General features: G+C 43.2%; 1 protein-coding gene across 2 annotated transcripts in view; it reads right to left on the bottom strand.

Moving 5' to 3' along the window:
* uggt2 (UDP-glucose glycoprotein glucosyltransferase 2) overlaps positions 1-12,131 on the bottom strand; it is a 608,113-nt gene that overhangs the window by 232,060 nt on the left and 363,922 nt on the right. For both annotated transcript variants that reach the window (XM_078221650.1, XM_078221652.1), the window contains one exon: positions 4,890-4,984. In XM_078221650.1, the coding sequence (XP_078077776.1) occupies positions 4,890-4,984 (95 nt within the window). The remainder of the gene's footprint in view (positions 1-4,889; positions 4,985-12,131) is intronic.

The following is a 12,131-nucleotide window of genomic DNA, read 5'->3' on the forward strand; positions in this document are numbered from 1 at the left end:
GCTCCTCACTATCTGCAAGTCCTGCCAATTTTGTGTCGTCCGCAAACTTACTGATCACCCCAGTTCCACCTTCTTCCAGATCGTTTATATAAATCACAAACAGCAGAGGTCCCAATACAGAGCCCTGCGGAACACCACTAGTCACAGGCCTCCAGCCGGAAAAAGACCCTCCCACTACCACCCTCTGTCTTCTGTGACCAAGCCACTTCTCCACCCATCTAGCCACCTCCCCCTTTATCCCATGAGATCCAACCTTTTTCACCAGCCTACCATGAGGGACTTTGTCAAACGCTTTACTAAAGTCCATATAGACGACATCCACGGCCCTTCCCTCGTCAACCATTTTGGTCACTTCTTCAAAAAACTCCACCAGGTTAGTGAGGCATGACCTCCCTCTCACAAAACCATGCTGACTATCGTTAATGAGTTTATTCCTTTCTAAATGCGCATACATCCTATCTCTAAGAATCTTCTCCAACAACTTCCCCACCACGGACGTCAAGCTCACCGGCCTATAATTACCCGGGTTATCCTTCCTACCCTTCTTAAATGACGGAACAACATTAGCTATCCTCCAATCCTCTGGGACCTCACCTGCGTCCAGTGACAAGACAAAGATTTGCATCAGAGGCCCAGCGATTTCATCTCTCGTCTCCCTGAGCAGCCTTGGATTCATTTAGTATCTTGCCCATTTCCTCTGGTTCCATGCATAGATTCCCTCCACTATCCTTGAGTGGACCAACCCTTTCCTTGGCTACCCTCTTGCTCTTTACATACTTATAAAGTGCCTAAGGATTTTCCTTAATCCTTTTGCCAAGGCCTTTTCACGACCGCTTTTAGCCCTCCTAACTCCTTCCTTAGGTTCTTCCCTACTTTCTTTGTATTCTTCAAAGGCTTCATCTGTCCTAAGCCTTTTAGACCTTACGAATGCTTCCTTTATCTGTTTGACAAGGCTAATAGTATCCCTCATCATCCAGGGTTCCCGGTACTTGCCACACTTATCCTTCATCCTCACAGGTACATGCTGGTCCTGAAGTCCAATCAACTGACATTTGAAAGACCCCCCACATGTTGGATGTTGATTTACTCTCAAACAGCATACCCCAATCTACACTCTCCAGATCCTGCCTAATGTTGTTGTAGTTAGTCTTCCCCCAATTTAACACCTTCTTCCAAGGATCACTCTTGTGCTTATCCACAAGCACTTTAAAACTTATGAATTATGATCACTTCCCAAAATGCCATTCTACTGAAACTTTGATCACCTGGCTGGGCTCATTCCCCAATACCAGGTTTAAAATGGCTCCTTCCTGAGTTGGGCTATTTACATACTGTTTCATGAAACCCTCCTGGACGCTCCTGACAAATTCTGCCCCATCCAAGCCCCGAGCAGTGAGTGAGTCCCAGGCAATATAGGAAAAGTTAAAATCATCCACCACAACAACCCTGTTGTTTTTGCATCTTTCCAAAAGTTGTCTGCATATCTGCTCCTCTATCTCCCACTGGCTGTTAGAAGGCCTATAATAAATCTCCAATTTGCATGCTTCTTTGATTCTAATACTATCCCTAATTTCCCTTGTAAGCCATAGTTTGACCACAGTTCCCTTTCCAGTTCTTCCACATTTCTTGAACAACTACATGAAGGACATTCTTGGATATCTGGGATGAAGGAATTAGCACAGTTATTTTTGGTGGCTGGTTCTGGATGCTCAATTGAGAGAAACCAGAGGTCTTCATTGTAGTTGACCCAGATAAGCATCAAGGGCTAGTTACAAAGGAGGAAGCCACAGAATATAGAATGCAGCTTGGTCTACGATAGGCTGTTAGTTTGAGACAATTCATCAAATCAGACATCTGGACGTGGAAGAGGTAATTGGTACGTACAAACCCAGACAGAAGCTGGGATATCAAGGATTACTTGTAACAATGGTCAGCTTACATGATCAAAAATTTACACTGATTGGTCACCGTACTGTGCTACCGTACCGTGGTTAGCACTGCTGCTTCACAGCTCCAGGGACCTGGGTTCGATTCCCGGCTTGGGTCACTGTCTGTGTGGAGTTTGCACATTCTCCTCGTGTCTGCGTGGGTTTCCTCCGGGTGCTCCGGTTTCCTCCCACATTCCAAAGATGTGCGGGTTAGGTTGATTGGCCATGCTTAAATTGCCCCTTAGTGTCCTGAGATGTGTAGGTTAGAGGGTTTAGTGGGTAAAATATGTAGGGATTTGGGGGTAGGGCCTGGGTGGGATTGTGGTTGGTGCAGACCCGATGGGCCGAATGGCCTCTTTCTGTACTGTAGGGTTTCTATGATTTCTATGAAATTGAAACTCATTGTTTAGGCAAGGGTAGGGAAATATTTGCTTTATTTCTTTATTTAAAAATAAAATCTTATGAAGTTTTTAAACTTAAAGGGTTTAGTCATGGCAGGAGAGATTGAAGCTTTGGTTTGCTCTTCATGCTCCATGTGGGAGGCTGAGCACATTTCCAGTGCCCGGGGCCAGCATGTGTGCAGGGAGTATGTCCAGTTGCAGCTCCTGGAAGCTCGAGATTAGCGTGTACATTTGAAGCACATGGGCTTGGGGGGTAATATATTGAGATGGATAGAAAGCTGGTTGGCAGACAGAAAACAATGAGTAGGAATAAACAGGTCTTTTTTCAAATGCAGGTAACGGCTAGTGGTGCACCGCAGGGATCAGTGCTAGGATCCCAGCTATTCACTATATAAATGATTTAGATGAGGGAACTAAATGAAATATCTGCAAGTTTTCAGATGACACAAAGTTGAGTGGGAGGGTGAGCTGTGAGGAGGATGCAGAGATGCTTCAGTGTAATTTGGACAAGTTGAGTAAGTGACCAAATGATTGGCAGATGCAGAATGATTTGGATAAATGTGATGTTATCCACTTTGGTAGCAAAAATGGAAAGGTGATTACTATCTGGATGGCCATAAATTAGGAGAGAGGAACGTGCAACGAGACCTGGGTGTCCTCATACACCAGTCACTGAAGGTAAGCATGCAGGTGCAGCAGGCAGTAAAAAAGGCAAACGGTATGTTGGCCTTCAGAGCGAGAGGATTCAAGTACAGGAGCAGGGATATCTTGGTGCTATTATACAGGGCCTTGGTGAGAACACACCTGGAATATTGTGTGCTATTTTGGTTTCCTCATCTGTGCTTGTTCCAGAGGGAGTAAAGCAAAGTTTTACCAGACTGATTCCTGGGATGTTGGGACTGATGTATGAGAAGAGATAAAGTTGGTTAGAAATGTATTTACTGGAGTTTAGAAGAATGAAGAGGGGATCTTACAGAAACCTACAAAGTTCTAACACGGCTAGACTGGGTAGATGCAGGATGGATGTTCCCAATGGTGAAGGTGTCTAGAAGCAGGGAGTCAATAGTCTGAGAATACATTTAGGACAGAGATGAGGAGAAATTTCTTCACCCACCAAGTGGTCAGCCTAGGGGAATTCATTACCACAGGAAGTAGTTGAGGCCAAAACATTGAATGTTTTCAAGATGCAGTTAGATCTTGCACTTGAGGCAAAGAGGATCAAAGGATATGGGGGGGGGGGGGGGGGAGGCAGAATCAAGCTATTGAGTTGGATGATCAGGCATGATCACAATAAATGGCGGAGAAGGCTCGAAGGACAGAATGGCCAATTCCTACTCCTATTTTCTATGTTTCTAAACTGCAGAACTCAGAAGAAACACGCACAGACACAAGGAGAATGCGCATACTCCACACAGACAGACACCAAGAGTGGAATTGAACCCGTGTCCCTGGCACTGTGATACAGCAGTGTTAACCACTGTTCTGCCTTCTTCAAAGAGGTTCCAGAGCAGCTGGGCTTTGAGAGAAAGGAAGGGATCTCCTTGGTAAAACTGAAAGAGGTAATTTAACACCTGGAGCTTATGACGGTAACCAGGGCCAATACCTGCCATGGAATGTGCTGCAGTGATCTTCAAGGCTTCCAGGTGTCTATGGGGCATGGATGTCAAAGTGACCAGGGCACTTCAAAGGTTTTGAAGGACAGAGATAACAATGAATATTTTTCCCAGAAAGTTGTCTGAAATCATCAACCTGACAGTGAACACCACTTTTTCCAGGGCAACAAGGACATGTGCAGCCAGTAGAGCACAATCGTGGGGAGCCCCCCCCACCCCCCGCGCCCATCCTGTGGTCAACCCCTTCCCCTCCAGCCTGAGCCATCCCAATAGCCTTTTCTGTTGAGGAACCTGCCATCCGCATTCTGGCAGCAGCAGATGGATTGGATGCAGGGGTGCAATTGGAGTCTGCAGTTCACTGCTTGCATCCCCTCCCCACAGCCCCAGGTCCATGCTTCTGTGGGCCAGGTGTAATCGGTATCCGCAGGACCTCCAGATTTCTCTCTTTATTTTGCTTTCAATATCACTTGATGTTGCTAATTTCCACTTTCTGGTTCAGAATCTGTGCTGATCGTAAATTATTCTGAAATCTCATTGGTTTACTCTGTCTATACAGGTTCCAGATGCCTTTGAATGTCATAATGGCTTTCTAATCACAGTAAATTCCAGTGCAAACCCCTGAAGAAAATTTGTGAGCAAGCGTAATTGGAATGAATTTGTAACATTCACTGTTGACTTCAAAATCTGGCCCATTTGATTTTTAATAAAGAATCCCAACCAATAACAGGGAACCACAACACTGACATGTTTTGAACTTCCACTTAACTTTCTAGAAGCTCAAACATTCAATGAAAAAGTACATATCTGGCCTGTGCATTTCCAACAAATGGATAATTTTAGGCTGGTGGGGGGAGCAGTATGGCAGTGCAGGCACTAGAGTGTTTAACACACATGGCATATTTTGAAGGCCAATGTCACAAGATGTTAAGAATAATCAAATTACTTACCATTTGTTTCATAGCATTGAGAAGCAATCTTCTTCCAGATAACTTGTCAAAATCAGCAACAATCCAGATGGTCACTGCATAAATTACGTCCTCATCTGCCAAGTAAGAAATACTATAATGACTGCTGCAATGCTAAATAGTAATACTTCGGGGACATAAATAGCCTATAAAAATAGGACGTTAGAGGTTTTTATAGCATACCTTCATTATCTAAGCCAAATCATTGGTAGCTTATATCATTGACTTCACTTCAAGGCATAAAAATAACTCAAATCTGGTTAGAACTGCAGGGCCAGATTTTGCAGTCCCGACACAGCTGCAGGAGAAAAGAGGCGGCTGGGAACCAATTCCTAGATTTCCTTCCCCATTTCCATTGCATGGTATTTTTAAGGGCATGGGATCAGGTGTGGATTGCAAACCTACACGCAGCAATTCCAACGACAGTGCTTTCACAACAGGAAGCAGTGATTTCAAACTTCCAACTGCAAGTTTTCATGGTTTCTGAAGAAGACGTGGTTTACATCAGATCAAAAGGTGCTGGGGTGTTATTGAGAAAGCTACACCATCAGAACTATCGTAACCCGAATCAAAGAGGTTCTGCAGAAGTGTGCTGTATTGGAGATGGAGGCTACTTGAGTTTCAGATTCTGCAAGGCAGAGTGGTTGAGCTCTTCTGGAGTTAAAAGGAAGTGCGAGAGTCATTAGCACTCAACGTGGTGTCAGATAGGTAATGAGTGGACTTGTATCCTGTTGTATCCTCTGACAATCCCCGGCACTGTCAGAAACTCCACCAATCTTTGTGTCATCCGCAAACGTACTAATCATATCACCCACATTTTCCTCCAGATTATTTACATATACTACAAACAACAGAGATCCCAGCACGAAATACATGAATGAATAGGATGGGAATAGAGGGATATGGTCCCCAGAGGGGTAGGGGGTTTTAGTTCAGGCAGGCTTGGAGGGCCGAACAGCCTGTTCCAGTGCTTTAATTTTCTTTGTTCAATGATCCTTGCGGAACACTACTAGCTACAGATCTCCATTCTGAAAAACATCCTTCCACCTCTACTCTGTGTCTCCAATGACCAAGCCGGTTATGTATCCATCTAGCCAGCCCATCCCAAATTCCATGTGATTTTAGTTTTTGTACCAGTCTGCCATGTGGGACGTTGTCAAACACCTTACTATAGTCCACATGAACTACATCCACAACCCTTCCCTCATCAATTATGGTAAGCGGGTGGGGGGGGGGGGGGGGGGGGGGTGGAGAATGTAAAGAAACATCCATAGCTAAACAAGGAGGTCAAGGACAATATAAAGACTAAAACCAAGGTACACCATATTGCAAAGGCCAGTGGCAGGCTGGAGATTGGGAAACTTTCAAACATAAACTAAGGGATACTAAAAAAATAATAAAAAGAGCCAAGGCAAATTACGAAAGAAAACTAGCACAAAATATCAAAAAGGATAGCAAAAGCTTCTATAAGTATATAAACGGAAAGAGAGTCGCTAAGGTGAATGTTGGCCCCCTTGGAAGGTGAAACTGGACAGCTATTAGTGGGGAACACCAAAATGGCAAAGATGCTAAATGAATACTTTGCCTCAGTTTTCACGGTGGGGGACACTAGTACCATTCCTAAAGGAACGGGCAAGTCAGAGGTAATAGAAAGGTTAGAACTTAGAACAATCAACATCGATAGGGAAAAGGTACTCAGCAAACTATTAGAATTGAGGGCAGACAAGTCCCCCAAACCCTGATGGCCTAGATGCTAGGGTATTAAAGGAAGTGGTGGCGGAGATAATGGATCCATTGGTTATAATATTCCAAAAATCCTTGGACATGGGAAAGGTTCCAGTGGACTGGAAAAATGCTAATGTAACGCCCTTATTCAGAAAGGCAGGCAAAATGTGGGAAATTACAGACCAGTTAGTTTAACATCTGTTGTTGGGAAAGTGTTAGAATCAATTATTGAGGAACCAATATCAGGACATTTGAAAAGTTAAAACGCTATCCATCAGAGTCAGCATGGTTTTATGAAGGGCAAATCATGTTTGGCTAATTTGCTAGAGTTCTTTGAAGATGTAACAAGCAAAGTGGATAATGGGGATCCTGCAGATGTAGTACATCTGGACTTCCAGAAGGCGTTTGATGAGGTGCCGCACAAAAGGTTAATTCACAAGGTTAGATCACATGGGATTAGGATTCATTTATTCGTTTGAATAGGTGACTGGCTGATGGACAGAAGATAGAGAATCGGGATAAATGGTTTTTTTACTGGATAGCAGGAAGTAACTAACGAGTGGGGTGCCACAGGGTTTGGTTCTTGGGACCCAGCTACTTACAATCCATATTAACAACTTGGATACAGGAATAGAAGGCTCTATAGCCAAATTTGCAGATGACACAAAAATAGGCGGGACAGTAAATTGCAATGAGGAAATAAGAGCCTTACAAATGGATAGGTTAGGAGAGTGGGCCAAAATGTGGCAGATGGAGTTTAATGTGATTAGTGTGAGGTCATGCATTTTGGTCGGAAAAATGGGAAGGCGACTTATCATCTAAATGGAGAAAGACTTCGGGGTGCTCTGGTGCAGAGAGATTTGGGTGTCCTCATTCATGAGTCACAGAAAACTAGCATGCAGGCATAGCAGATAATAAAGAAAGCAAATGGAATGTTGGCATTTATAGCTACAGGAATAGAATATAAAGGTAAGGAAGTATTGTTGCAACTATACAAGGTATTGGTGAGACCGTATCTGGAGTATCACGCACAGTTTTGGGTCCCCTTATTTGAGGAAAGATGTAGTGGCATTGGAAGCAGTTTAAAGGAGGTTCATGAGATTGATTCCAGAGATGAGGGGTTTGTCGTATGATGAGAGATCACTCTCTGGAATTTAGTAGAATGAAAGGAGATCAAATTGAGGTATATAAGATGATAAAAAGTATGGATAAAGTCGACATGGAGTGGATGTTTCCTCTTGTGGGGCATTCCAGGACGAGACGTCATAGTCTTAGAATGAGGGGTAGCAAATTTAAAACAGAGTTGAGGAGAAACGACTTCTCCCAAATGGTTGTGAATCTGTGGAATTCGCTACCCCAAAGTGTGTTGAATGCTGGGACAATGAGTAAATTTAAGGAGGAATTAGATAGCTTTTTAATTGGTAATGGGTTGAAGGGTTATGGGGAGAAGGCAGTAAAATGGGGATGAGGAGCATATCAGCCATGATCGAATGGCGGAGCAGACTCAATGGGCCGAATGGCCTAATTCTGCACCTATGTCATAGAATCATAGAATCCTTACAGTGCAGAAGGAGGCCGTTCAGCCCATCGGGTCTGCATCGACCACAATCCCACTTAGGCCCTATCCCTGTAACCCCACATATTTACACCGCTAATTCCGCTAACATACGCATCCTGGGACACCAAAAGGCAATTTAGCATGGCCAATGCATTTAACCTGCACATCTTTGGACTTCATATATCTTATAACTTATAATTATCTTTGTTATCTCTTCAAAAAACTCAAATCAAGTTGGTGAGACATGATCTTCCCCATACAAAACCATGCTGCCTGTCACTAACTAGTCCATTTTCTTCCAAATGTGCATGTATCCTGCCCCTCAGTATCTTCCCCAAAAGCTTCCCCACCACAGTCAGGCTCACTAGCCTATAATTTTCTGGATTACCCCTGCTTCCTTTCTTTAACAAGGAAACAACATTGGCTATTCTCCAGTCCTCTGGAACCTTGCCTACGGTCAAAGAGAAGATATCTGTTGAAAAGCAAAATTTTGTCCATCAGATTTTTCTGTTGGATTAATTTGGAAAGTTTTATTCTTTTATATTACTGTTCTCCACAGGAGCCATAACAATTCATTCTACCAAAGTAAATGGTCTTATATTTTCTCTCATCATCCATCATCTGACAAATTTTTGTCCACTCGCTTAACCTAGCAAATCCCTTTGTAGACTCTTGTATTCTTCTGACAACTTGCTTTCTCACCCACCATTGTATTGTACTGTGCATGATACTCCAGATGCAGTCTCACCAATGCCTTGTATAGTTGCAACAATAATTCCTTTAGCTATAAATGCCAACATTTCATTCGCTTTCTTTATTATCGGCTGTACCTGCATGCTAGTTTTCTGTGACTCATGAACGAGGACACCCAGATCCCTCTGCACCGGAGCACCCCGAAGTCTCTCCCCATTTAGATAATAAGTCACCATCAAATTTGGTTTTGATACACTCTGTCCCTTCATCCAAGCATGGTTGAGGCACCAGCACCCCACTGTTCAGTGTCAAACTACAATGAGTTATTTTTCCTGATTGATTGCTAGCAATATGGATAAGCAAGGGACAGTAAATTGCAATGAGGAAATAAGAGCCTTACAAATGGATAGGTTAGGAGAGTGGGCCAAAATGTGGCAGATGGAGTTTAATGTGATTAGTGTGAGGTCATGCATTTTGGTCGGAAAAATGGGAAGGCGACTTATCATCTAAATGGAGAAAGACTTCGGGGTGCTCTGGTGCAGAGAGATTTGCAGAGATCTCTTTGTAAAATTCAATTTTTTTTGTATTAGCATTTAACTGAAATTTGCTGTTTAAATTCTAAATTTCCCAACTTTAAGCAATGTTTTCAGAACTCCACTGCAAAAGAAGTTGGAAGTTAGCTAATTAAGGAAAGCAGACTAAACCAGTTTTTCTGTAACTGGGATTCACTAAAAGTTTAATCTCAGCAGGATATATAATCAGCCACTTCACATGTTTTAGCAGGGAGTGTAATAAAGTGCTGGAAGTTGAGTGATTAGGGAGTTACGGGAAAGCAGATGCTCTTTTGCCTTTTTTAAACTTTTCCACCCTGTAGATTTGGTTCTTGCTCAACTACAAGGGTAGAAGCTAACTGGTGAGTATTCTGTTCCTAAGGTTTAAAAATAATTCAAACTCTATGGTGAATAAAATATTTTTAAAAAGGAAAATAAATAAGCAGGTCGTAGTGATTAGCACTGCTGCATCATGGCTCCATGGACCCCAGGTTCAATTCTGCCCTTGGGTGACTGTGTGCAGTTTGCATGTTCTCCCCATGTCTGTGTGGGTTTTCGCTAGGTGCTCTGGTTTCCTTCCACAGTCCAAATGGCATAAAATGGGCAAATATGAAACTGCCCATTTTGGCAGGAAGAATACAAAATAGCACATTATCTGAATGGTGAGAAATTGCAGAGGAGGTTCAGGGGAATCTGGAAGCCCTAGTACATGAATCTCAAGGTTTCTATGCAGGTCCAGCAGAGGGCAACAAAGTGGCCTGATTGGCTGTCAGGGTGAAAATTTGCATCTTTGGCGCAGTCACCCTTTCCAAGAAGTGGACCTAAACAAGACAGTGTTTGGTGAAGGAACTGTTATTAAGGGATATTTAAACCCCAAACACTACTTCAGTATTTCCTTCCCTTCCTCCTCCCATAACCAAAAAAAAAGTCACTGTGAGGACCACAAGCAAAGGAAAGACAGGTTGAGATTCAGTTATCCTTTTAACTGTAAAAGGGCAGTTCAGGCAGTGGTATGCTCCTCCTGCCAGATGTGAGAAATTAGGGAGGAATTGAATCTCCCTGACAACTTTGTCTGCAGGTGGTGTGTCCATATGCAGCTCTTCACAGCTGGATGCACTGCAGAGCATGCGGGGGGCAAAGCGTGAGATAGAAACTAATTACAGGGAGGTTATCACACCACAGGTTCAGTCAGATAGATGGGTGACTACCAGGAGAGGCAGGCAGTGCAGGAATCTCTTGTGGCTATTCCCCTTTCAGACAGATATACCGTTTTGGATACTGTTGAAGGGGAAAATACCAACAGCAGCCAGGCTTATGACACCACACCTGGTTCTGTTGTAGAACAGGGTCGGGCAAAGAACATGCAAGCAGTAGGAAGAGGGACTTGCTAGATAAAGGTACAGGCAGATGTTTCTGTGGCTGTGATCGAGACTCCAGGATGGTGCGTTTCCTCCCTGGTGCCAGGGTCAGACGTTTCTGAATGGTTACAGGACATTCTTAAGGGGGAGGAAGTCGTTCGACATAGGAAAAAAGATAAGGTCCTGAAGCGTGAATAGAGTGAGTTAGGCAGAAGGCTAAAGTGCAGGACCTCAACTGGACTACTGCCAGTACCATGTGCTAGCGAAAGTACGAATAGGATGATTATGCAAATTAATGTGTGGGCCAGGGGTGACCTGTTCAAGAGGGATGGGTTAGACCTGTACTGGAGGGGGACTAATATCCTGGCAGGGAGATTTGCTAAAGCCACTCAGGAGGGTTTATACTAGTTTGGTAGGGGGCTGGGATCCAAAGCAGTATGGAGATAGAAGAGAAGGTTGTGGACAGTGCAGAAGTTAAAGAGAGCATGTTAAACAGTAAAGGCAGTGTCAGTTATCCTAGTACTAGACGGGTTAAACAAGAGCAGGGAGGAGAACAAGGGAAATCTAGATTAAACTGCATTTATTTCAATGCAAGAGGCTTGGCAGGCAAGGCAGATGGATGGTGATGGGGGGTAGTATAGAATTCTAGTATCAGGCCCTTCATTTTAGTTTTACTATAATAAGTAGACTAGGTTAAGGTAATTATAAAGTGCCTTATACATAGTAAGAATTCACAATGTGCCTGAACAAAATATACAAAGGTATTATAAACTGCAAAGATATTATAAACTGTACAACCACAAATTAACCAAGTATTATAAGCTTAAACTGTAATTTCAAGACATATGTATTCTGTGCCTTGGCCAATTTCGTTCTGAATGTAACATGATGGGAAACACAGTGGTAGACAGGCCAAATTCTGTTAATACAATGGAGCACAGAAAAGCAGCTTCTGTTATCTGTTTCTGAATACGCAAAAACAAATTTAATCACAGGCCTGCTATTTAAGGGAGTAAATTCGTTCATGGGTACCAAGGCTGGAGCGGTCTCTCAAACTGATAAGGGTTCCAGCGAAAGAGTGACTTCTTTCACCAATTAAAAATCATAGATGTTAATAATGGCCTTGGTTACTGGTAATGATGTGGGTTACGTTCCCTAGGTTAAAGGGGAAGGAACCTACATGGGCAATAAGCTAATAAGTTCCTATTCCTGTTGACAGGTGGAATGTAATTGGCTGAGGTAATAATGTGTGATGTTGTGATTGGGCCCTCCAATCTGATTCACGAGACTGGGTGGAGTATTGAAATGTTCAGAATAATATAGTAATTTTACCGAGCAA

Source organism: Mustelus asterias, chromosome 10 (assembly GCF_964213995.1).
Source record: "Mustelus asterias chromosome 10, sMusAst1.hap1.1, whole genome shotgun sequence".
Lineage (NCBI taxonomy): Eukaryota > Metazoa > Chordata > Chondrichthyes > Carcharhiniformes > Triakidae > Mustelus > Mustelus asterias.